Source organism: Bos indicus x Bos taurus, chromosome 5 (assembly GCF_003369695.1).
Source record: "Bos indicus x Bos taurus breed Angus x Brahman F1 hybrid chromosome 5, Bos_hybrid_MaternalHap_v2.0, whole genome shotgun sequence".
NCBI classification, from domain to species: domain Eukaryota; kingdom Metazoa; phylum Chordata; class Mammalia; order Artiodactyla; family Bovidae; genus Bos; species Bos indicus x Bos taurus.
Genome location: NC_040080.1, coordinates 63,342,298 through 63,367,789, shown reverse-complemented (window position 1 = coordinate 63,367,789; position 25,492 = coordinate 63,342,298). Strand labels below are relative to the sequence as shown.

General features: G+C 46.3%; 1 protein-coding gene across 2 annotated transcripts; it reads left to right on the top strand.

Moving 5' to 3' along the window:
* Window positions 1-134: 134 nt before the first annotated feature.
* Window positions 135-25,445, top strand: TIMELESS (timeless circadian regulator). Of its 2 annotated transcripts, none has more exons than XM_027542237.1 (29): window positions 135-242; window positions 11,622-11,758; window positions 11,912-12,065; window positions 12,373-12,487; window positions 12,582-12,644; window positions 12,951-13,052; window positions 13,224-13,379; window positions 13,625-13,758; window positions 13,967-14,054; window positions 14,345-14,521; window positions 14,885-15,102; window positions 15,350-15,453; window positions 15,596-15,765; window positions 17,509-17,643; window positions 17,751-17,902; window positions 18,829-18,926; window positions 19,018-19,138; window positions 19,247-19,448; window positions 19,718-19,863; window positions 20,482-20,567; window positions 20,660-20,777; window positions 20,866-20,948; window positions 22,079-22,221; window positions 22,433-22,607; window positions 22,689-22,757; window positions 22,878-22,996; window positions 24,173-24,434; window positions 24,564-24,656; window positions 24,809-25,445. In XM_027542237.1, exons 2-29 carry the CDS (start codon window positions 11,674-11,676, stop codon window positions 24,880-24,882), a joined length of 3,642 nt encoding a protein of 1,213 aa, XP_027398038.1. In that variant the 5' UTR covers window positions 135-242; window positions 11,622-11,673; the 3' UTR covers window positions 24,883-25,445. The 2 variants fall into 2 exon arrangements, with proteins under 2 accessions (XP_027398038.1, XP_027398039.1); XM_027542238.1 differs by having other exon boundaries at window positions 141-600.
* Window positions 25,446-25,492: the final 47 nt, after the last annotated feature.

The window sequence follows — 25,492 nt, the reverse complement described above, 5'->3', positions numbered from 1 at the left end:
CGACTCAGATAAAACAATACTTGTACTCGCTTCTTTTTTTTTAACTTCATCACCAACTCCCCCGGCCGCTAAGGGTCACATGGACCAGCCTGGCTCGCCCCGCCCTCGCTCCCGACGTAGGCAGGGTCTGGTCCGACGTAGGCAGGGTCTGGTCCGACCCACACTGGTGGCGGGAAAAGCAGCGGAACTGTGCTTAACAGCTGCTGGCTCCGCGGGGATCTTGAGGAGCGGCGGGGGAGCGGGTGAGTGAGTGTGTGGGCAAGAAGGCTCTAAGTGGACTGCGTCCCTTCGTAGCCACGGGGGCTCTCCTGGGAAGCGCGGAGTCCCCTTTCCCGCCGCCTGGTTTAAAGGCAGGGGGCGGGGCGCGCGCCTTAGGTGCGCACGCGCAATTCCCAGTCGGGTCTCCTCTGTGGGTGTCCGGGCGTTTCCAACTCGCCTGGGACTCCCCCTTGTTCTCCCGAGGTCACTCCGCACGGCCTGGTCCGCCCGCGGGGGTGCGGCTGTGATGGAAAGGGGCTTGGAACCTTTACTATAAGACAGAAGCTTCCCAGGAATTTCCGCTTCTGAACTTCCCATCCAACTCAGACCCGAAAAAAACAGGTATGCAACTTGGTGGTCAGCAGGAGCCGGGATCCAGTGGTCACTTGACTTAAATCTTGAGTTTTTATAAAATGTATTTCTCATTCCCTTCTGACCTTTCCCTTGGTAGACTTATGGAGGTTACAGTCTCTGCTTGGGTTTGTTAGCTGGACCATCAGCCGTTAATTAAGCTCCTTCGCTTGAGTATCTCAATTCTTGGCCCTTCGTGCTGCCACTCATAATTACCTTTATAAAAAGTCAATCTGGTCATTTCAGATTACTTTTAAAACTCCTCTTTGGCTGCCCACTGTCAAGTTTAATTCCTTAGGTGGTGGGTGTCCAGGCCTTTGGCAGTCTGACTCTGACTCAACTTGTTTTCTAAAGGTTCTTATCATTTTTTTTTCCATCTCATGCAGTTGAATCCCAGCCCTGTGGAAAGCGTGTCTGTATTGTGTCTTTCATGCTTTGATACTTGTGCTCCAGCTGTTCCCTGAACTTGTTCTTACCACTTCTCTGCCAAGTGAGCTTCTCTTTCAGAAGCGAACTCAACTGTCCCTTTGAAAACCTCTCTTTCCAGCCCTCCTAGGCCAAAGTAGTCACTTTTTCCTTTGTGTTCCTGAAGTATTTTACCTCCTTCTGTATAGGACGGGCTTCCCTGGTTACTCAGTGGTAAAGAATCCATCTGCCAGTGCAGGAGACACGGGTCCTATCCCTAGGTCCGGAAGATTGCCTGGAGAAGGAAATGGCAACCCACTCCAGTATTTTTGCCTGGGAAATCCAATGGACGAAGGAGCCTAGCAGGCTACAGTCTATAGGGTCCAAAAAGAATCAAACACAACTTCGCGACTAAACATTTTCTATGGCACTTATACAATTGAGTAAAGGGTTACTCACCTCCAACTGTGCACTGTGTTCAGTACCAGATGGACAGAGATGAATAGAACAGAGTTCCTGCCTTTAAGGAACTAGAAGGAACAGATGTGAGCCCTCTGCAGTTACAGGGTGCCAGAGAATTCCACCCTGGCTTCCTTACTCTGCTCACTTGGAATTGTCTTGAGTAAACTTCTCTACTTTCACAGCTTGACAGGCCACCTAACAACCTGATGCCTCCAAATCTCCAGCCCCACCCTCTACTCCCTCAACTTCAAAACTTGTTTTAGAAAGCATGTATTGACACTTATGTTGTGCTGGTCACAAAGATTTCTAGTCTCAAAGAGTTTATATTTTAGTGCAGGTAACAGGAGCTTGAATTAGAGTCACCCAAAGAGTGTTTTCAGAACACTCTTGTCCAAGCCCCACTCCCTGTAGATTCTGACTCACTAGACTCTGAAATTCAAAGGTGAATATGAAACAATTCCTGCCTTCAGGGAATCTAAGGCTAATTCAGGGAGATAGATGTTTTAAACAATCTATTTAAGTATTATGTACAACATGAACTACAAATGCCATGATGAAAGTCTGTTTATGGCACAAAGTAAACACAAAAGAGAGATACTTTTGTATGGAGAAACCAGGAGGAAGTGCCAGTTGGGCAGAGTTCTAAAAGGTGAGTGGATAGACTCTAGGTAGATGACAGAAGGGTGTTCCTGACAGAGGAGTGTCCTAGGAGAGAAGGTTAACTAACAGACAGATCATGAAGGACTTTGTATTGTACGCATTAGCGAATGCTGAAGGCAAACAATTCAAATAGTACTGAAGAGAAAGATAACTATTTATCCTGACCTAGGTCCCCCAGTTCTCCCCAGAGACAACTACTATAAATTTCTTATGTAGTCATTGAAAGGTTTTAAGCAGTGTGGTTAAATGGCCAGACCTGGTAACCGCATTATAGATAGATTTAAGAGAATGAGACTGGACACAGGGAAAGAGGCTAGGTAGCAGTTGAGTAATCTAAGCAAGAGATACTCAGGACCTGAAGCGAGGCAGTGGCAATGGGGATAGACAAGGGCCAGACAGAAGAGCATAAGGAAGTAAAATTAGCTTGAGTGAGTGACTCAAGGTATTTAGAATGACTTCTAGGTTTCTTGTGTGAATAACTGAGTAGATTGTGTCAGTTCCTGAGAAATCCAACAGAGAAGTAAAGACAACCAAGGGAAAAGATGTTCCATGTTGGACATATTAAGTGTGAGGATTTGAGAAGATGGAGATGGCTATTCATTTGTGGGACTGGCACCAGCAAGTTCAAAGTGGCAGGAGATAACGGATTTGCTGGCTAATGGCTCAGAAATGGTAGTTGAAGATGTGGGAGTGGATGAGTTTGCCCAAGGAGCTGTGTAGAGTGAGACAGGAAGAGGACTAAAGGTGTAGGCTTAGGAGTCCCCAGTGGCCTAGTAGTTAGGATTCCAGGCTTTCACTACCATGTCCAGGGTTCAAGCCCCGACTGAGATCCCACAAGCCTTGCAGCCATACATACATAAAAAGGTGCAGGCCTAAGGACCATCATCACTTGAGGAGAGGGGGAACAGCCAGTATGGGTTTGAGGAAAGTTTTGGTTTTTTGATTTTCACTTTATCGGATTTTCCCTCCTCCTAAGATGAAAGAGCTTTGAGCAACTTACACGAGAATGGAGCCAGTATAAAGAGAATGTTGGAAACAAATGAGGAAGAACCAACTGAGGGATAAGAAGTGATTGATCAAGGATTTCCCTGGCGGTCCAGTGGTTAAGACTCTGAGCTTCCAGTGCAGGGGGTGCAGGTTCAATCCCTGGTCGAGGAACTAAGAGCCCACATGGCATGGCCAAACAGTTAAAAAAGGAAGAAGTGAGAAGTGATTGAGCTGTTACAAATGGAGAGCTTAGATTCGAAGCAAAAAAGTCACTGAGGGCATTTGAAATATGTTTGTTTTTCAGCTTGGTTGGAGAGAATTGAGAGAGTTCATTTCTGATTTCTGTTGTTCTGAGAGGAAAGGACCAGAGACACCAGCTGAGAGGTGTGGGAAGCAGTGGAGTAAAAGGATTTAAGGGTAATGGGTGAAAGTTAGAAACAGCTGTTCTCCAGAAGGAGAAGAGGGAGAGGACCAGGAATACTAAGGATGCTGGGTCAGGCTGAAGGCCTGTTCAGGTTGAAGCCCACATTTGTTGTGTATCATTGTGTGGGGTGGTTTGGTTTCCTCCAGCAAATCGTAGTCTAGATTTGAATCTAAGAGCCTGGAAAGTAAATGGTTGCATTGATCTGAGGCTGGGATCTTTTGTAGAGTGAATGCAATAAAAGGAAAAAAGATTGAGACTTTACAAGAGTTATGTGTAGTGATACAATAGTAGGATATATGCTCCTGCGTGTTCTACCCCAGTCTGATCATTTTATTTTTCAGCTTAGAAATCTTCAATTAGTCCCAGGCTTCTATTCTAAATCCTTAAATTGATTGTCAATAAGTTTTCCCATAAAGCCAGTTCCAACCCTCTTTTTCGTTGCTCTCCTGTTAAGCTCCTTTATTCATAGTGGTTCCCTCTCTGCTTTTGCTCTGGAAGATTCTCTGCTTAAATTCCCCTCCTCCCAGCTGCCTAAATTCTAAGGCAGCCTTCAAAGGCCCAGTTCTAATCACCCTTCTCTGACAAAACCTCCTTGACAAAACCTCGGTCTACTTCAGCCTGAAAAGAGCCCTAGTTTTTCAGAATTTTTTTTCAATATCACTTATTTAGAGCTTGTACTAACTTGCCTTTTATAGTGTTTTCTCTATATTAGATGAGTTTTATTTGTGCAACTAAATTCCTTAAATATCTTCAACACCTCAGCCACTGCACCTGCACAGCCGTGACTTTTGCCTAAGGCTCTTTGTAAGCACTTAATGACTAACTATAGAGTCCAGTAGATGGAGAGGAAATTAATATTTTGAGAAGTCTTTGTACTCAGCACTCAGTAAATATCAGTTTGATATCAGTGCTTCTCAGACTTTTTTGGTCAAGGACCAGGATTTTTCCTCTCCCAAGCTATTGCAGATCAATGCTTTCTCCCCCTCCCACTACCAACTTTATCGTGATATAATTGATATATAAAGAACTGTTTTAAAATAGTGGGACTAGGAACTTATATGGCAGTCCAGTGGTTAAGACTATGTGCTTCCAATGCAGGGGACATGGGTTCAATCCCTGGTCAGGTAACTAAAATGCCACATGCTGCGTGGCGCTGTACCCCACCCCCTACACATACAAATGTAACTTTAAAATTAATTAATGAATTTAAAAAGTAAAATAGTAAAACTTGAATAGTGTTATTAGAAAAATTAAATTACTAGAGAAGTAACATAAAAAAAGATGTACAGAATAGAGACATTTTTACTATTAGCCCATGGGATCACAAAGAGTCAGACACGGTTGAATGACTAGCACTTTCACGTTTTTCACTATTAGATTCAACATACATCAGCTCTGTCAGATTGCTATAAGACGTCCTAAATGCTTATGCTTTGTTTTCGTACTAATCTTGATGCAGACAGCTAACAGTTTGGACCGCCAATGGTCCACTGCTGCACAGATGACTTGAGTTCCATGACCTCATTTGAACCACCCCCTACTTGTTTTTCTTAGTGTACCAATAAGAAAACTGAGGTTTAGGTTAAGTCACATGCTGAAGATCACCACTTTAGTCCTGGACAGAACTGGAATTCAAATGCCAAGTGTCATTTTGTTCATACTGCTGCTGCTGCTAAGTCGCTTCAGTCGTGTCCGACTCTGTGCAACCCGACAGGTGGCAGCCCACCAGGCTCCGCCGTTCATACTAGTGCTACTCAAAGCTGCTTCTTGGAGCAGAGTGGGTTTGGGGCCAAAGTTTTTGTTTGGTTTTGTTTTCAAGAAGTGTGTTAATTTTCTATTTTGAATTACAAGCATTTTTAATCTTTTATCCTTTGTTTTCCTTTGGGTCTTGCATTTTGAGGCCTGCAAGTATTAATTTCAGATGATTATTGCCTCATCTCAACTGCTTAGTACTCAGCTGAGTGGGAAACTTAACTAACATTCCTTTTAAATGTCCAGGTCTGCTTTGTCTAAGGTGTTTGATAAAGTTCTCATCTGTCTATGATGAAATGTGAAAATACAGCATAATGAGTTTTTTTAATAAAATCAAATATATTAAAAAAAATAAATAAAATCAAATATATTAAATTCAAAGGACTATTTTATCCTGGGATTTTTGTCCTTGTTAGGTGTTCATGGAGGGGTTTTTTTTGGTGTTTAAATACTGAAAACAGAATGTGTAGTAATTGTGTGAGTGTTTTTATAATAGCTGTTTGGAGACACAATTCACATACCATAAAATTCACCCTTTTAAAATGTACAATTCACAGAGATGTGCAACAGTTACTGCTGTCTAAGTTTAGAACATTTTCATCACTCAAAAAAGAAGCCATGAACATGACTCCTAGCAATCGGCCCCATTCCCCCCTCTCCCCCAGTCCCTGGCAACCAGGGACTTTATAATACTTATAATATTATATTATAATAATAATATATATTATAATAATATTATAATACTCTATAATACTTTATATGTGTATGGATTTACCTATTCTGAGTATTTCACATAGATGGAATCGTACAATATGTGACCTTTTGCATCTGACTTCTTCACAGAACATAATGTTTTCAAATTTCATCCACATTGTGGTATGTATCAGTACTTCATTCCTTTTTATTGTCAAATAGTATTCCATTGTATAGATATACCACTTTTCGTTTATTCATTCATCAGTTGATGGACACTGGGGTTTTTAACATTTTGGCTGTTACAAATAATGCTGCTTGAACAGTTGTGTGCATTTTTTGGGTGGACATACATTTCATTTCTCTCAAATGTATACCTATGAATCGGAGAATGCAAAGGCAACCCACTCCAGTACTCTTGCCTGGAAAATCCCATGGACAGAGGAGCCTGGTAGGCTGCAGCCCATGGGGTCGCTAGGACTCGACTGAGTAACTTCACTTTCACTTTTCACTTTCCACTTTCATGCATTGGAGAAGGAAATGGCAACCCATTCCAGTGTTCTTGCCTGGAGAATCCCAGGGACGGGAGAGCTGGGTGGGCTGCTGTCTATGGGGTCGCACAGAGTCGGACAGGACTGAAGCAACTTAGCAGCAGCAGCAGCAGCAGCATACCTACAAATGGAATTCCTGGGTCCTATGTTAACTCTGTGTTTAACATTTTGAGGAATTGCTAAACCAATTTCCACAGCAACTGCACTGTTTTATAGTCCTCTACCAGCAAAAATGAGGTTTGTGTGCCTGTATTTTTTTTTTTTAATGTCCTTAAGTTACAAAATTTAAAGACTGAAACCTTGGGTTCAGATCAGATCAGATCAGTCGCTCAGTCGTGTCCAACTCTTTGCGACCCCATGAATCACAGCACGCCAGGCCTCCCTATCCATCACCATCTCCTGGAGTTCACTCAAACTCACGTCCACTGAGTCAGTGATGCCATCCAGCCATCTCATCCACTGTTGTCCCCTTCTCCTCCTGCCCCCAAGTCCTCCCAGCATCAGAGTCTTTTCCAATGAGTCAACTGTTCGCATGAGGTGGCCAAAGTACTGGAGTTTCAGCTTTAGCATCATTCCTTCCAATGAACACCCACGGCTGATCTCCTTCAGAATGGACTGGTTGGATCTCCTTGCAGTCCAAGGGACTCTCAAGAGTCTTCTCCAACACCACAGTTCAGAAGCATCAGTTCTTTGGCGCTCAGCTTTCTTCACAGTCCAACTCTCGCGTCCATACATGACCACTGGAAAAACCATAGCCTTGACTAGACGGACCTTTGTTGGCAAAGTAATGTCTCTGCTTTTGAATATGCTATCTAGGTTGGTCATAACTTTTCTTCCAAGGAGTAAGCGTCTTTTAATTTCATGGCTGCAGTCACCATCTGCAGTGATCTTGGAGCCCAAAAAAATAAAGTCTGACACTGTTTCCACTGTTTCCCCATCTATTTCCCATGAAGTGATGGGACCAGATGCCATGATCTTCGTTTTCTGAATGTTGAGCTTTAAGCCAACCTTTTCACTCTCCACTTTCACTTTCATCAAGAGGCTTTTGAGTTCCTCTTCACTTTCTGCCATTAGGGTGGTGTCATCTGCATATCTGAGGTTATTGATATTTCTCTCGGCAGTCTTGATTCCAGCTTGTGTTTCTTCCAGTCCAGCATTTCTCATGATGTACTCTGCATATAAGTTAAATAAGCAGGGTGACAGTATACAGCCTTGACATACTCCTTTTCCTATTTGGAACCAGTCTGTTGTTCCATGTCCAGTTCTAACTGTTGCTTCCTGACCTGCATACAGATTTCTCAAGAGGCAGGTCAGGTGGTCTGGTATTCCCATCTCTTTCAGAATTTTCCACAGTTTATTGTGATCCACACAGTCAAAGGCTTTGGCATAGTCAATAAAGCAGAAATAGATGTTTTTCTGGAACTCTCTTGCTTTTTTCGATGATCCAGCGGATGTTGGCAATTTGATCTCTGGTTCCTCTGCCTTTTCTAAAACCAGCTTGAACATCTGGAAGTTCACAGTTCACGTGTTGCTGAAGCCTGGCTTGGAGAATTTTGAGCATTACTTTACTAGCATGTGAGATGAGTGCAATTGTGCGGTAGTTTGAGCATTCTTTGTCATTGCCTTTCTTTGGGATTGGGATGAAAACTGACCTTTTCCAGTCCTGTGGCCACTGCTGAGTTTTCCAAATTTGCTGGCATATTGAGTGCAGTACTTTCACAGCATCATCTTTCAGAATTTGAAAGAGCTCAACTGGAATTCCATCACCTCCACTAGCTTTGTTCGTAGTGATGCTTTCTAAGGCCCACTTGACTTCACATTCCAGGATGTCTGGCTCTAGGTGAGTGATCACACCATTGTGATTATCTTGGTCGTGAAGATCTTTTTTGTACAGTTCTTCTGTGTATTCATGCCACTTCTTCTTAATATCTTCTGCTTCTGTTAGATCCCTACCATTTCTGTCCTTTATCGAGCCCATCTTTGCATGAAATGTTACACCCTTGGTATCTCTGATTTTCTTGAAGAGATCTCTAGTCTTTCCCATTCTGTTGTTTTTGTGTCTTTCTTTGCATTGATCCATTAGTCTCCCTGAATTTAAAAAAAAAAAAAAAACAAAAAACTTAAAGACTCATCCATGAAATCCAAAAGTTTGGGAACTACTGCCTTATACCAGTCTGTATTTTAAAACAAAGCAAACGAAAACCACCAAAAAACCCTATCCAGAAGGTCATCAATAAAAAGAAATGATGAGAACTAACTGCTGACTGTTGAATAAAGTTATAGAACTGCCTTTGCATGTTGATTTTTCTCCAGCATAAAAGGCTTGTGTATCTTAAAGCAGTTTGCAATTACAGGGTCATTTGGCAGACATTTCCTAAATACTGTGCCTGGGCCCGTTTTCCTCAGCCCCTGGAGTTTCTGAATATTTGGATTGGGCCTAAGCAGACGTTCTAAGATGGTTTGGATTTTTTGTGTTTGTGCCTCATGTGGTGGCATGCAGGATCTTAGTTCCCCAACCAGGTATCAAACTCAGACCCCCTGCTTTGATCAGAGTCCTAACCACTGGACAACCAGAGGGGTCCCTCTAAGGTGGCTTTGAAGTGCAACCTGGTTCAAATGACTGCAGTCATTCTGGGTATATGTTAATTGGGTATAATACCAATTGAGGGTATAATGTTAATGCTTTTACTTGCATACTTGCATGTTTTGTTATTTCTAAGATATCTTTTTCAAGGGAAAAAAAAGAATTTCCTGTCTTCTTTTCTATTGATTCTTGGCAATCGTTTCAAGAAAAAAAAGAGAATTTCCTTTCTTCTTTTCTATTGGTTCTTTAGCAAGCCAGAATGCTGGTTTTACTGTTTTGCCTTTATTGTGGGTCAAAGAGGGAGCATTGGGAAAATTATTTTCAAAGTAGAAAACACGAAGGAGAATAAAGGACTCAGATTGAAACAAAGATAAATTAAAGGCTTGTATGGGGACTTCCCTGGTGGTCCATTGGTTAAGAATCCGGAACTCGGTCCCTGGTCTGGGAACTAAGATCCCACCTGCCCAGACAACTAAGCCTGCACACCTCAACAAAAGATCCTATGTGCTGCAACTAAGACCTGCTGCAGCCAAATAAATAAAAATGTTTAAAAAAGAACATTTAATAGAGAAGAAAAGAGATATTCTAGATAATTATAACATAAAGAAGTGTTCAGTGCTGGAGGAGGCAGTCCATTTAGAATGACATGTGCTGTCAGAACCTGCCCTGCTGTAGATGCCTGTCCTTGTGAGGAGTTGGGTGGCATTGAGCTGGATTGTGAATGTCAGATAGGCTTAGAACTTTTGGAGTTAAGGGAGATAGACTTTCCAGAAGGTGGGAGCAAGGTTTGGAGAGTGCAAGGCGGGGCTCTATGTCTAAGAATGTGTATGTTTATGTTCCTGAGCTGGAGGGTTAGAGAGCCAGAGAGGCAGCTAAGGCATGGATCTAGGAAGTGGTGGGTTGGGCAGGTGTGTGTGATGTAGATCACATAAGACAGATAATCAGATTCTAAGTGGTCTAGGAGAGAAAGAACAGGCCACACAGACTAGGTGATAAGTAGCTTCTATTTAATCAAATGAAAAGAGAGTGAACTATAAGTTTTCTGTCCCTGGCTGATTTTTTAATGGTATGTTTCCACCAGTGGGGGCTTCCCTGGTGGCTCAGACAGTAAAGAAACTGTCTGCAAGGCAGGAGACCTGAGTTCAGTCCCTGGGTTGGGAACATCCCCTGGAGAAGGGAATGACTACCCACTCCAGTATTCTTGCCTGGAGAATTCCATGGACAGAGGAGCCTGGCAGGCTACAGTCCATGGGGTTGCAAAAGAACTGGACACGACTGAGTGACTAACACACCAGGGAAGGGAAAGCAGCAGCCTAGAGAAATAACCCAGTTACATAAACGCAGGGATACAGCACCAGGCATCAAACTTTGGTCCTTTGGACATGCCCATTTCCTGTGGGGGATCAGGGGTGGAGTTGGGCTAGAGGTACATATGGAACCTCTGTGGGACATATGGGAAAGGTCTTTTTAGAGGAAGCTGAGAGTATGGCTGAATGTGATAAGGGGACAAGATTGATGGATATTCCCGTGTATGTGTTTGTGTGTTACTAGTGTCAGGTTCTGAAACATCCAGGACCTGTACCTACTTGATTATCTGATGCAGATTTAAAGACTTTTGTAAAGCAGGGCATGCTTCTGAAAAGGAAGATGGTCCTTCTGTGCAGAGGGACAAGAAGTTTAACTAGTTCCTATTTACTTCTTTTCTTGTCCACCCTGTTAGGTGCTGGCTTCTACTGAGATCATCAAAACTTATGAGTAACTTTGGGGAGGAGAGTGAAGGAACTTTCTCTGCACAGCCCTAAGGTCTTAGAAGCCTTCGGGCTCCTGGGATATATCAGATCCTCAGTGGGATCACCTCACAGTCACAGCTGGGTTTTCTCAGTTCTTGTACAGAAGAGCCATAACTGTGTGTGGAAGGGGACTGGGGCTGGCAATTTTAAGGGAGAGGAAAGCTCGTTCCCCTCATAGAGCTGCAGAGCTTTCTCAGGGTGAGAGTCTCGGTGATGATGCCCTTCACTAACCAGCCTTTCTTTCTACTTCATCATCTAGACTCTGAAACATACAGTTTCAGACCCAGGTTGAGGATGCATGCATGCTAAGTTGCTTCAGTCATGTCTAACTGTTTGCGACCCCATGGACTGTAGCCCACCAGGCTCCTTTGTCCATGGGATTCTCCAAGCAAGAATACTGGGGCCCAGGGATCAAACCTGTCTCTCTCATGTCTCCTGCACTGCTAGGCAGGTTCTTTACCATTAGCCCCATCTGGGAAGCCGCAGTTTAGAGGATGGGATGGTTTAATTCTTAGGCTTGGAGCCTCCTTGGTTGAAGCCTTAACTTAAAGCTTTCCCTGAGACTGGGAAAAACACTGTTGGTGCTGATGGAAGTGAAGCATTTGAGGATTTTGTTCAGAATACCCAAAGCATCGGGGCCTGCGCGCTCCCCTCTCCCTTTTATGGGGAGGAGCCACATTTGTTATCTTTCCTTGTCTCTGTAGGCCTCGTCATTTCTGTGTCCCTTGGTTCATCCACTGATGTGTGGACTTGAGCATGATGAATTGTGAACTTCTTGCCACATGTAGTGCCCTTGGGTACTTGGAGGGAGACACTTACCACAAGGAGCCAGATTGCTTAGGTGAGTCCTTTTTTGAGGAAACAGATTAAAAAAGAAAAAAACTTACTTGAACCGAGATCTTTTGAATTTCTCAAGCCATGGGTATGAAGGGCACATGGACCTGGGTGGAGCTTCTTCCCTGGATCCATGTAAGTGTTTATTCTGTCCCTGAAGAGAGTGTGAAGGACTTGATCCGCTACTTGAGGCACGAGGATGAGACACGGGACGTGCGGCAGCAGCTGGGATCGGCTCAGATCCTGCAGAGTGACCTCCTGCCCATCCTCACCCAGCATCGCCAGGACAAGCCTCTTTTTGATGCTGTTATCAGGTTGATTCCCCAGCTTTTTTTTTTAATTGAAGTATGTTTGATTTATAATACTGTGTTAATTTCTGCTGTACAGCAAAGTGACTTAGTTATACACACGTATATATATGTGTATATATATACACACATTGTTTTTTATATTTTCTCTCATTATGGCTTATCATAGGATGTTGAATCTAGTTCCCTGGGCTATGCAGCAGGATCTCATTGTTGCTTCCTCCGATTTTTAAGGTTTATCATGTGCTAGCCTTTGGTGTTGGTGCCTGGTGAGGAAACTTAACAGCTTCTCCCTCCTTCATGATCTCCCTAGGCTGATGGTGAACTTGACACAACCAGCCTTGCTCTGTTTCGGCAGCGTGCCCAAGGAGCCCAGCTTCCGGCACCACTTTCTGCAGGTGCTGGCATACTTGCAGGCTTACAAAGAGGTGAGGTTTTACCCCAGAGTCCCTGGGGCAGAATTGGGGGCAGTGGGGATGGAGAAAGTGGAGGCTACTTAAGGTCTACTCCCCTATTTCATAGGCCTTTGCCAGTGAGAAGGCATTTGGGGTCCTCAGTGAAACTTTGTATGAGCTGCTGCAGCTGGTGAGTCTCCGCTTCCCAAGATGCCAGGCTGAGGGGTGGGGGGGTGGGGGTGAGGGGTACAGTTAGCGCCATGCTCCTCCTCCGCACAGAGCCCCAGGCAGGGCATTATCATGGAGATATGGCCCCAATCCCTGGGGTACAAGTCCAATCCACCGCACTGAGTCTGCTGCCTCAGGACTGCTTGAACACTTCCTTTCCTTTCTTTTTAATCCTGACCCTTCTCTGTGCCTCTGTCCCTCTGTCAGGGTAGGGCCCTCCCGCTTTCCCCAGGGAGTCTCTTCCTCTATCTCTCCTTCTTCTGACCAGGGCTGGGAGGAACGCCAGGAGGAAGACAACTTGCTGATTGAGCGGATCCTGCTGCTGGTCAGAAACGTCCTCCACGTCCCCGCCGACCTTGAGCAGGAGAAGGTGATCTGGGGTTGTCTGAGTTCTCATGCTTGGTTAGGGTGAGCAGCCCCCTTTTCCACTGTTCTGTCCTCTGACCTTGGTGGGGGGCACTTTGGTCAAGGAAGGAGTTGAAGAACCTCAAGGCAGGGCAGGAGAACTGACTGAGTGCCCCCTTTCCACCTCACTGCTCAGCGGATTGACGATGACGCCAGTGTGCACGACCGGCTTCTCTGGGCAATCCACCTCAGTGGCCTGGATGACCTGCTACTCTTCCTGGCCAGCTCACCTGCGGAGCAGCAGTGGAGCCTCCATGTGCTGGAGATCATCTCCCTTATGTTTCGTGACCAGGTGAGACCCTGACCTGTTGCCGCCAACCCTTCCCTCGTGTCCTTTTCTGCTGTGCGGCCAGAATTGCTCTTGAGTCATGACTGAAATGTCTGGGGAAGGCAGGAGACTTGTGGAGTGGCCATGTCTTAGGTACAGGGTCCCACCAACAGCCGTATTTTCGTTCACTCTTTCTGTCCCCCCAGGAGGTAAACTCAGAATAGGGAATGACTACCCTCCTGACTCGTCCCTTCTTGTTCTAAATTCAGAACCCTGAGCAACTGGCAGGAGTAGGGCAGGGACGCTTGGCTCAGGAGCGGAGGACAGATGTGGCAGAGCTGGAGGTCTTGCGCCAGCGAGAGATGGCAGAAAAGAAGACTCGAGCCCTGCAGCGAGGCAACAGGTGAGTGGCAGAGAGCCGCTCTACCCGTGTTCCTGTTCCTGCACCGCAGAATGTCAGGGCTCGGGCCAGACACTGGGTCACAGTGGTGACCAGAGAGCACTTTGCGGTTACAGCACGCTCTGATGTGCTGCTGAAAGAGTGAGGACGGAGCTTCCACAGAATTGAGGAGTCACCCTGGAGGTTTTTTGTTTTTTTTTTTCTTCTGCAGGCATTCTCGGTTTGGGGGTTCCTACATCATCCAGGGCTTGAAATCCATTGGGGAGAGGGACCTTGTATTTCATAAAGGTCTCCACAATGTGAGTATGGTCCTGTCGGGGCGGTTGGGGGTACATTGTAGAGTAGGGGGCCTACAAAGGGTAAACATCTCTGGAGGTAAAGCTGTCTCTGTTCTTGGGCTTAGAAAGTTAGAGACGTAGGAGGCATAGAGTTTTGGCAGTGTCTTTACAGGCATCTTCACTTAGTACTAGCGGGAGAGAACCTTCTATAAGTTTCTTCTGAGAAAACTAAAGTACCAAGGATGTGGAAAGAGCTGCCAGGGAAGGAGGTGTTCAGAAGTAATTCTGATCCCCTCAACCTCTACCCCCAGCTCCAAAACTATACTTCTGATTTGGGAAAGCAGCCCCGACGGGTGCCTAAACGTCGCCAGGCTGCCCGGGAGCTGTCCATCCAGCGCCGCTCTGCCCTCAACGTGAGACTCTTTCTTCGGGACTTCTGCTCGGAGTTCCTGGAAAACTGTTACAACCGGCTCATGGGCTCGGTGAAGGTGAGAGCCTAGGAAGGATGGAGCACAGAGTGACTCCGGCCGCAGTGAGGAGAAGAGCAGGCTGGTGAGAAGCCCATGGGAAGCTAGCCAAAGACCATGGACTAGTAGGTGGGAAGGGTGTAGGGTGCTCCTGAGACATGGTGATGAAGTCAAGAGGGAGTGGGTTATTGATGGACAAAAAAGACTCTATAGAGTAGTTGCCCCAGAGGAAAGGGAAGGGAATGTGGAGAGGATAAGAGAAGGATGGAAATTAGGGTCCTAATATATTGTTACAGTGATGTCCAGGATCCACCCGGTCGCAGTAGGACAGGAGGAAGTGGGAAGCCCTGAGGTCACGGAGTGATCTGTTTTTCCTGGACATAGGACCACCTGCTTCGGGAGAAGGCTCAACAGCATGACGAGACCTACTACATGTGGTCCCTGGCTTTCTTCATGGCCTTCAACCGAGCTGCCTCCTTCCGGCCAGGCCTGGTTTCTGAGACGCTCAGTGTCCGCACCTTCCACTTCATTGAGCAGAACCTCACCAACTACTATGAGATGATGCTGACCGACCGCAAGGAAGCCGTCTCCTGGGCACGCCGGTGAGCGGGAGGAGAACTGCGGTCAAAGTGGGCATCTTGGCCAGGTTGGGAATCGGAACGCCTGAATTCGGGATGATGCTTTCTTCCCTATTTCAGGCTTCAAGTGGTCAGGCTGGGGGCAAGGATGGGCTGGGTCATTCAGTTTTTGATGGAACTATTTTGGGAGGTGGGGGTGCAAAGGAGTGATACTGTTTCCATGAACCAAGGTCCTAAGCTGTCCTCCCTTTCACCTCTTTTCTTCTTGCAGGATGCACCTGGCTCTGAAGGCGTATCAGGAGCTGCTAGCCACAGTGAATGAGATGGATGTGTGCCCAGACGAGGCTGTGAGGGAGAGCAGCCGCATCATCAAGAGTGAGGCCTGGCCTGGCTGCTGGTCCCGCCTTCCCTGCCTCTCAACCCAAACCTCACCCTTCCCATCCCAGCTCCACCTGTCTCCCCCATCCCCAAGCTTTCCAGACCAATCCTTCCATCCCCTTCTCTTCTCTGTTTGCAGACAACATTTTCTATGTGATGGAGTACCGGGAGCTCTTCCTGGCTCTCTTTCGGAAGTTTGATGAGAGATGCCAGCCCCGCTCTTTCCTTCGTGACCTGGTGGAAACCACCCACCTCTTCCTCAAGATGTTGGAGCGGTTCTGTCGGACCCGTGGGAACCTGATGGTGCAGGTATGGGGTGGCCCAGGGGTGTAGAAAGAGCTGGAGGGAAAGGAGGAAGGGGAAAGCTGATCTGTTAGAAATACTCTCAGCTAAGGCCAAGAGTTTTGTTGGTGTTGCCATTGTGAGTTGGCCTTGTAAATTTCCTCTCATTCAGTTAATTCTTGATCTACCATAAATATCTTCATTCAGGAACCATTTATTAAACACCTGCTCTTTGCTAAAAGCACATAGACTCTGGCGGTCCATAATTTTAGGATTTAGTAATTATGCGGTGCTATTTCCTGGTTATTCTTCAGAAGCACTGTCGTGAGATAGAAAGGGCCTTACCTTACAGTAAAAATCAGATCTGGGGACTTGCCCAGTAGTCCAATGATTGAGACTCTGCACTCCCACTGCAGGGGGCCAGGGTTTGATCCCTGGTCTGGGAATTAAGATCCTGCATGCCATCTAGAGAACCCAAACATAGAAAAAGTCAGAGATCTGGGATTTCGTCCTGTATTAGTTACTGTTAGAATAACTCAAGCTGCTTGTGTGCGTCTCCAGGTCTTTAAAGTTGATTATAATATCTACCCATATGAGCCTGAAATGAAATAATAAATGAAAAATCTGGGACAAGAAGAAAACCTCAAGGAGTTTCTATCCTGAAGACACAAGGACTCTGCTTTATAAAAATTTTCCTATACTTCTATTTGCTGCAGCTTAAAACTTGGTCAGAAGTGAACTTGAAAGGGGCTGTGGTACCAGTGTACTCAGTCACTCAGTTGTATCCATTGCAACTCTTTGTAACCCCATGGACTGCAGCCCACCAGGCTCCTCTGTTCATGAGATTTCCCAGGCAAGAATACTGGAGAGGGTTGCCATTTCCTACTCTGAGGATCAAACCCAAGTCTCTTGCGTCTCCTGCATTGGCAGGTGGATTCTTTACCACTGCTCCACCTAGGACACTTGTAGTACCAATGAGACTTTTCTAAAAGGCCTTTTTACACTCAGAACTCTGTTGTATTCTCAGTACTGTATTGAGCATTTGGTGTTTACTATGTCTCAGATGTTGTGCTAAGATTTTCCCATAATCCTCACAACACTAGGACACAGGCACAGAGTGGTTAAGCAACTTGTCCAAGGTCTTGCTAGTAAATGACCAGCATCCATACTTAAATCCTGACCTGCTGGAATCCAGGCTTATGCTCCTGACCTTTGGTGTGTTTTAAGTTCCTTGAATATAGCATGAATCTCATTAAGGACCTCATAACCCATCTTATTTACTCACAGCCATGACTTGGCGAGACAGGGTCAGGGTATTGACTTTCATTCTCCTGCTTTTCAGGAGGAAGAAAATCATGGTGTACTTTTGCAGAATGCTTTCCTTTTCACAAAGCCTTTTCATATAGAAGTTTTTGTCCTTATAGCAAATCTGTTTATTCTATAGACTTCTGCTTAAGGTGTCACTGCCCCAAGAAATGAGTCACGTGCTGTTCCTGTGTTTTGCCATGGCATTTTATGCTCAGCCACATTCTAGGTTTTATCCATGCTGTAGTGTTGTTTACCTACTTACCTGTTTCCCCCAAACTAGTGCCTCAAGGAGAAGGCAATGTGCTGGTCACTGCTGCTTACCCATTGCCATCAAGTAGCACATAGTGGTCACTCCATGAATGTCTAATTAATTCAGACCTCTGACTAATTAGTTCTCAGAGGACATTAATGGGAAAAGGCGTCTCTGGCTCTCCTGCTGTCCTCACAGTTCTTTCTCCATAGAACAAACGAAAGAAAAGAAAGAAGAAAAAGAAGGCCTTAGATCAGTCTGTTGCTTCTGGTAATGCCCCCTACAGCCCAGAGGAACTGGAGGCCATGTGGCCCTCCCTGGCCGAGCAGCTGCAGTGCCGTGCCCAGGTAAGTAGCTGCAGAAACCTTCTCCTGAGTCTAGTGCCCTGGACAGGCTGTCTTGGCATCCCCTCACCCCCACCACTGTTTCCATAGCTTTAATCATCCCTCTCTAGGATTCTGAGCTCAGTTTGGACTCTGTGGTTCCCTTTGATGCGGCCTCAGAGGTGCCAGTGGAAGAGCAGCGGGCAGAAGCCATGGTGCGGATCCAGGACTGCCTCCTGGCTGGCCAGGCCCCGCAGGCCCTGAGCCTCCTGAGGTCTGCCCGGTAAGAGCGCTGCATGCGCATCCTCCTGCATCCAGCCCCTGGGCTTTTGGGGGCAGAGAGTGGCTTTCACTGGGGCACAGGGTTCTCAGTCTTTCAAAGAGAGCAGTCCCCTCAAAAGTGCAAGAGCTCTGCATGGAACACTTGAGTCCTGGGAAGTTTTGGTTGGTTTATTAGGGAAGTTTGTTGTTTGTTTTGTTTCACTTTTGAAAAATATTAGCACAGTTAGTTGGGGGAAAAAATAGAGATAATTCTATGAGCCAAAGATAGCCATCATTAACATTTTGATGAGTTATCTTCCAGAGTATTCTCCCCCTCTGTGTTATATATAGACATATGCACCTTCTTTTACAAAATCAAAATATTATGATACTGATTTGTAGTATTTTTTTCAATTCTCAATATATTGTGAGCATCATTTCACATCAGATATATTTCTGCAATTGTTAATGGCTTTAAAACCCCATCATGTATATTTGTCCAACTAAATGTCATGCATTTAGATTACTTGCATTTTGTTCCTTTGATTTTCATTGCAGTGAGGCTTATGAGGGAAAATTTCCCTAGAGTCTTTGTTTCATCTTTGAGATGACAGTTTGCATTCTCTTTCCAGTTGGAAAATAAGTCTAAATTCCTTCTACTACTTCAAATTATAATTCAGATTCCCTCTGGTGAAAGTGTTAGTCACTCAGTTATATCTGACTCTTTGGAGCCCCATGGACTGTACCCCACCATACTCCTCTATCCATGGAATTCTCCAGGCAAGAATACTGGAGTGGGTACCCATTCCCTTCTCCAGGGAATCTTCCCAACCCAGGGATTGAACTGAGATCTCCCACATTGCAGGCAGATTCTTTACCATCTGAGCCACCAGAGAAGCCCAAATTCCCTCTGGCAAAAAGCCTTTTTTTTTTCTTTCTGTGTTCCAGGGAGGTGTGGCCAGAAAGAGATGTGTTTGGTGCTCAGGACATCTCCCCAGAGGAGGAGATCCAGCTACTGAAGCAAATCCTCTTGGCCCCGCTTCCCCGTGAGTCTCCATTTCCTTCTCATCACTCTCCTTCCCATGCTTCTCTAGTGCCAACGTCACAGATACCCGGTAATCCTCACTCTTTCTGTAGGCCAGCAGGGTCTGGAGGAACAAGGGGCGGAGGAAGAAGACGAAGAAGAGGAGGAGGAGGAAGAGTTAGAAGTGGTCCAGGTGTCGGAGAGAGAATTTAACTTTTTGGACTACCTGAAACGGTGCGCGCCCAGAGGATGGAGTTGGTGTCAGGGTGCAGACCGGGGTGCCATGCGGATGAGCTATATCTTTCTCATGCCTGCATCCTCTCGCTCCTTGTCTCGGTGCAGCTTCGCAAACTCAACCGTCCTCCGAGCCTACCTGCTGCTGCTGCGGAGCTACAAGCAGAACAGCGCCCACACCAACCACTGTGTGGTCAAGATGCTGCACCGGCTGGCCCATGATCTCAAAATGGAAGCCCTGCTTTTCCAGCTTTCCCTCTTCTACCTCTTCAATCGTCTGCTCAGCGATCCTGCTGCCGGGGCCTACAAAGTGAGGAAATACCAAAGAATGGGGGTCTGGAGGCCTAGGGACGTCCTGGGGTAAAAGGTTGAGAGGTGAAGTGCCCTGAGGGGTGTCAGGGCTGAGCCATGAGAGAACAGTGTGGATGTAGGCAGGCAGGTTGAGGGAGTTGCATGGGGAAGGATAGAAGAGGCCAAGCAAGGAGGGCCAGCTGGGGAACAGGTCTAGAGACGATACCTAGAGGCCCGTGTTGATGTACGTGTGGCCACGGGCCTGACAGCAGCCTCCCTCTCCCACAGGAGCTGGTGACTTTTGCCAAGTATATCCTGGGCAAGTTCTTTGCTTTGGCTGCTGTCAACCAGAAAGCCTTTGTGGAGCTGCTGTTCTGGAAGAACACTGCTGTGGTTCGAGAGATGACCGAGGGCTACGGCACCCTGGATGGCGGGTGAGCTTGAGGACAGCATGGTGGGCCTGATGGTGGGTGGTGGGGGCAACCCAGTACAGTGTGCCAGAGCTGGAGGACCTGGCAGATCAGGTGGCGTTGCCTTTTCCCTTTCATAGGCGAGAAAACAAGCCCCGAAGGTGAAGCTAATTTCACCTGTTAGCTAATTTCACCCAAGAGAGAAACTGGGATCGAGCCTAAATGTCCTGTCTACTCTAGTTTCCTTCTCCTTCACCGGCGTTCGAGGGGCGCTCAAAGTTGGGGGTCCACAGAGACTCTGTATGTGCCTTATACCAGGAAGTGCTGGGAAGCCATAAGGAAGCCCAGAAATGCCTGTCCTCTTTCTGAGTAGCTCAGCTCCTCTCCTTTCACTCTTCTCTCTCCTCCTAATACCCTCAGCCCCTGCAGTGTCAGGTTCCAGGGGCCCAACCTGGAAACTCTTAGTTTGATTTTGGGATTCTTAAGTAGAAGGAGAGTAAAAGGAAGGAGACACACCTTAGGCCTCCGCTGGCTGGCTGCTCTGAGGTACCTGGGTCACCCTTGCTCCTGTTAGAAGAGAAGGCCCTTGGTCTCCTCTTTCGGACCCAGCAGCCTCCCCAATCCCCTTCTTTCCCCACTCAGATCTTCTAGCCGCAGACTCCCTGGATGGAGCCCAGAGGAGGAGGCCCAGCTTCGGGAACTGTATCTTGCCCATAAGGATGTGGAAGGTATGAGGCCTTGAGGTCTGAAGAGCTTGAGGGAGGAAGGCAGCCAGAGCCCCGGGAGCCCCCTTCCCAGCGTCACCCCTCCTCCACCTCAGGTCAGGATGTGGTGGACACCATCTTGGCACACCTGAAAACTGCTCCTCGGACACGCAGGCAGGTCATCCACCATCTGGTGCGGCTGGGACTGGCTGACAGCGTCAAGGACTTCCAGAGGTAGCAGCACATGCTCTGGAGGGAACTGATTTGGGAATCCACCACACAGCCCCTGAGCGCCCCCTTCCACTGACACCTCCCTCAATAGGAAAGGAACCCAGATTGTGCTGTGGACGGAGGATCAGGAGCTGGAGCTGCAGCGGCTTTTTGAGGAGTTTCAGGACTCCGATGGTGAGTGAGGGGGAAGCTCAGGGAGCCTCTGAGAGGAGAGCCAAGCTGTCCATTTCTTTTCCTGCCGCTTCCTCTTCCCAACGAAGGCTTATTTTCTCCTTTCTGTCCACCTGCTGTATTTGTGGTGACGCGTTTGCTTGTTTTAAAGGTATTTTTTCTTTTTTTAATTACATAAGTTACAGGTGTACAATTCACTATAGTATGGTTCACTGTAGTCACTAGTTTTTTTTATAGTCACTAATTCTTAAATTTTATGCTCCATTTATCATTGTTAAAAAAATATTGGCTATACTCCCCATGTTGTACAATACGTCCCTGCAGCTTATTTTATACCTAAGCTTGCAACTCTTAATCCCCTACCCCCGTATGGCTCCTCCCCCTTTCCCACTGGTAACCACTAATTTGTTCTCTATATCTGTGAGTCTGCTTCTTTTTTGTTATATTCATTCTTTTTTTTTTTTAGAATCCACATATAAGTGATACCATATTTCTCTGTCTTAATTATTTCACTTAGCATCCTTATTGCCTCAAATGGCAAAAATTCATTCTTTTTTATGGCTGAGTAGTATTCCTGTATATGTTTATATTATTATTGTTGTTTAGTTACTAATTTGTACCTGACTTTGCAACCCTGTGGACTGTAGCCTGCCAGGCTCCTCTGTCCATGGGATTTCCCAGGCAAGAATACTGGAGTGGGTTGCCATTTCCTTCTCCAGGGGATCTTCCCTACCCAGGGATTGAACTCGAGTCTCCTGCGTGGCAGGTGGATTCTTTACTGTCTGAGCCACCTGGGAAGCTCTGTGTGTGTATTACATCTTCTTTATTCATTCGTCTGTTTATGGACACTTAGCTTGCTTTTATACCTTGGCAATTGTAAATAATTCTGCCAAGAACATTGGAGTATATGTATCTTCGAAGTAGTGTTTTTATTTTTTCTGGATATATACTCAAGAGTGGAATTGCTGGGTTATATGATAATTCTATTTGTAGTTTTTTGAAAGACCTCCATACTTTTTTTTTTTGTGGTGTCATTTTTGAGTGAATTGAGTTATCCCCTTTCCAAAGACTGCTCTCTGTTTCCTTTACTAGTCCCTTTACCCTGTTGCTCTTCACACTTTCTCTCTCTATAGATGTCCTGGGTAATATCATGAAGAACATTACAGCCAAACGCTCACGGGCCCGAATAGTGGATAAACTGCTGGCTCTGGGGCTGGTGGCTGAGCGGCGGGAGCTGTACAAGAAACGCCGGAAGAAGCTGGCACCCTTGAGCTTGGTAACAGTCTTACCCTGGCTCTGCCAGCTGGGCATGCCTCCCTCTCACCCCTCTCCCCCTGCAGTGCTCCTTAGAAGTAGCCCACCCAGATTCTTCCTGCTTCAGGCCCTTCTGAATAGGCCCCCCCAGTGGGGTAGTCAGGAACCAGAGGACTCCACACAGTTCCTTATCTTGTCTCCTTTGGTCCGTTTCTCACCCCAATGAATTGTAGCCTAATGAAGAGGAATCCTTGCACGATTTTTGCCAGGAAGATCTAGAAGAAGAGGAAAATGTGCCAGAGAAAGATAATGAAGAGGATGAAGAGAAAGAAGGCTCAGAAGCAGAGCAACCCCAGGGTGGCTCCGTCATTTCAGCTGAATACCTTGGGCAAAGTCTGCACCAGGAAGGTGAGGGCTTGGTTGGGAGAGATGTCTCAGATGGCGGGGTTGGTTGTATGGACCAGTTGTGAGTTTCCCACATTCCTTCAGGCTTTTCTGCTCCCCTCCTCTGGCTCCAGAACTGCCTCATCCGAGCAGCAGATGATCGGGAAGAGGCCGGTGAGTGAATAAGTGACGGATTCGGGAGGACTGGGGTCTGGAGGCTGCTGGGGACCTGCCATGGGATGGAGGGCCAGTTCTTTCTTCACATCTTCACCATGTGACTGGGTCGTATCCTAGGCTGCTCCCAGGCAGTTCCGTTGGTGCCACTGACAGAAGAAAATGAAGAAGCGATGGAAAATGAACAGTTTCAACAGCTGTTGCGAAAGCTAGGGGTTCGGCCTCCTGCCTCTGGACAGGTAAATACATCAGTTACGGCATCAGCCAAGCATGTTGTTGCCTCTTTAAGATACATCTCCTCGCTCCCTGTCATCTCTGACCATGACTCCTACAGGAGCTGTCCTGCTAATCTTCTCCTCGCCTATCTTCTCTTCTCCTAAGTCCATCTTCCACACTGCTTCCAAGTTATCTTTCTAAAATATAGTTTTGATTATATCACTCTCCTGATCAGAGCCCTTGGTGTTCCCCACTGTTTGCAGGACAAAGTCCACAGCCTTTGAGTGATGTATCTGGCCTTGGCCAAGCTTTGCAGCCTCACAATTGTGCCACCCAACACCTGCCTCACACTGTAGTCATCCTGAGCTACTTTCCATCCTCCAAACAGACTTTTTCATACCTGTAAACAGTCAATCATGCCAGTTCCCCCTACTGGAAGGTTCCAACCACATACACAGGTGGCCGATCACCCATCTTCCTGATGAACCATCCACCCGACGTTCAAGAGTTTTAATTTAGCTGTCACTTCCTCAGGAAAACAGTCTCTTTCACTCCTTCAACCACACTCCCTACCAAAATTCACCAGATGCTCAAGTCTCTAATATAAAATGGCATAGTATTTGTGTATAATCTTTGCATATAGTCTCTATAGATTACTTGTCATAACTAATACAATATAAATGCTATGTACATAGTTGTCAGTGTGCAGCAAGTTCAAGTTTTGCTTTTGGAACTTTCTGGAATTTTTCATTTCTTTCCCCAATGTTTTTGATCTGTAGTTGGTTAAATCCATGGATATGAAACCCGCAGATGCAGAGGGCCAACTGTAATCATTTTGGTGGCTGTGATTTGTTCGTTCCGTTAGTATAGCCCCAGTCCTGTGGTGTTACAGTACATTGTTATAGTAGATTGGTTCTTTATCCTGTTTAATTGTGAGATCCTTGAAAGCATGGATCATATCTGACTCACTTTTAGATCCCCAGAATCTATTCATTTACTTATGTAATTAGCAACTATATTCTCTGGCACTGTGCTAGACACTGGGCATAGGCTGGATTAATAAGCAGTGAGAGTTCACAACCCTTGTGGCGTGTCACCAATGTAGGCTCATATGTATTCAGTGATTAATGTCAAAATCTGGTGAGCTAGAGGCTTCTCCTTTCCCATTGCTCCTGCTTTCAACTCCTTTGCCCCTGTAGGAAACCTTCTGGCGAATTCCAGCCAAACTGAATCCCACCCAGCTCCGGAGGATGTCAGCTTCCTTGAGCCAAGCAGAAGAGGAGGAAAAGCTTCAGTTAGGATTAGAATCTAAGGTCCCTGGGGAGCCAGGCCTAGAGGAGGAGCACCAACAGGAAGAGGAGCATCAACAAGAGGAGGAGCATCAAAAGGAGCACCGAGCACATGCCCTGAGGACCCTCATGTTAGCCCGGAAAAAGGAAGCAGGCCTGGTGTCGCCAGAGGGTAATACCAGGACCACTTACCTATTGTATACTTCCTACGTGCTGGCCATATCAATCAAGAGGGTCTACAAGACTTCTGAGACTACAAGAACCTAGTTCCCTAATTTCATGCCTCTTGTGGTTGTTTCAGAGGAAGGGACCAGTGGTGGGAAAGAGCAGCTGATAATGGCACCCAAGAAGCGACAACTGCTGGACAGCGATGAGGAGCAGGAGGAAGATAAAGGTGGGAGCAGAAGTGGGGGAGTCCGGTCGGGACCTGCTTTTTCTTCTAACCTCTAGCACTCTTCTCTCCAGTCTAGAAGATAAATGCTACCATCCTCCTTCTCCATACATACTTAGATCTCCTCTCTCTTTTTATCCTTGTCATTCCCATAGCACCAGAGTTGGGAGTTCCAGGAATCCGGAAGAAGAAACGGTTTCAGATAGAGGATGATGATGAGAGCGACTGAAGATGCAGATGCCCAGGGCAGATAAACCCCATTTTTAGGTGGTGAATTTGAATCCGAGTTTGGAGGGGCATACAGGACCTGGAAACCCCTCTTACTGGACAGCAGCTGTGGAGCCCCGGACTTCCCCATGGATTTAGAGTCCAGGAAGTCCAGGCAACAGTGTTGGCCTCCTGTTATTTCTTCCTTCTCCCAGTTTTATCAGGGTGCCTCAGTAGCTCTCTGGAGACTTATTCCTCTTCTTTGGTTTTAATAGCACTCCCTGGTAAAGGAGAGGTGTGAATGAAATATAGAAGGCACCTTGGACCCCCCTTAGTGGTCTGTTGTTTTGGCTTTCTGCTGGAGGTGGGTCCCAGCACTAGATGGGGAGTCTTGTGACATGAAGAGTGTGGGTGTTGCAGCATTTTAAAAAGGCTCCCATTCTCATATTCTTTCCTGTAATCATCTTCGAAACACCAGATTGAGCCCAGTTCTTGCCACTGAAGTAAGGCTGAGATGCAGTATTCTTCAGATGATGAATACATTTGGTTGGTGTTTGGCAGCGAATTAAACATGTAAAATGTAAAGTTGCCAGTGTTGATCTGACTTACCAATCTAAATACCCTAACCCTCC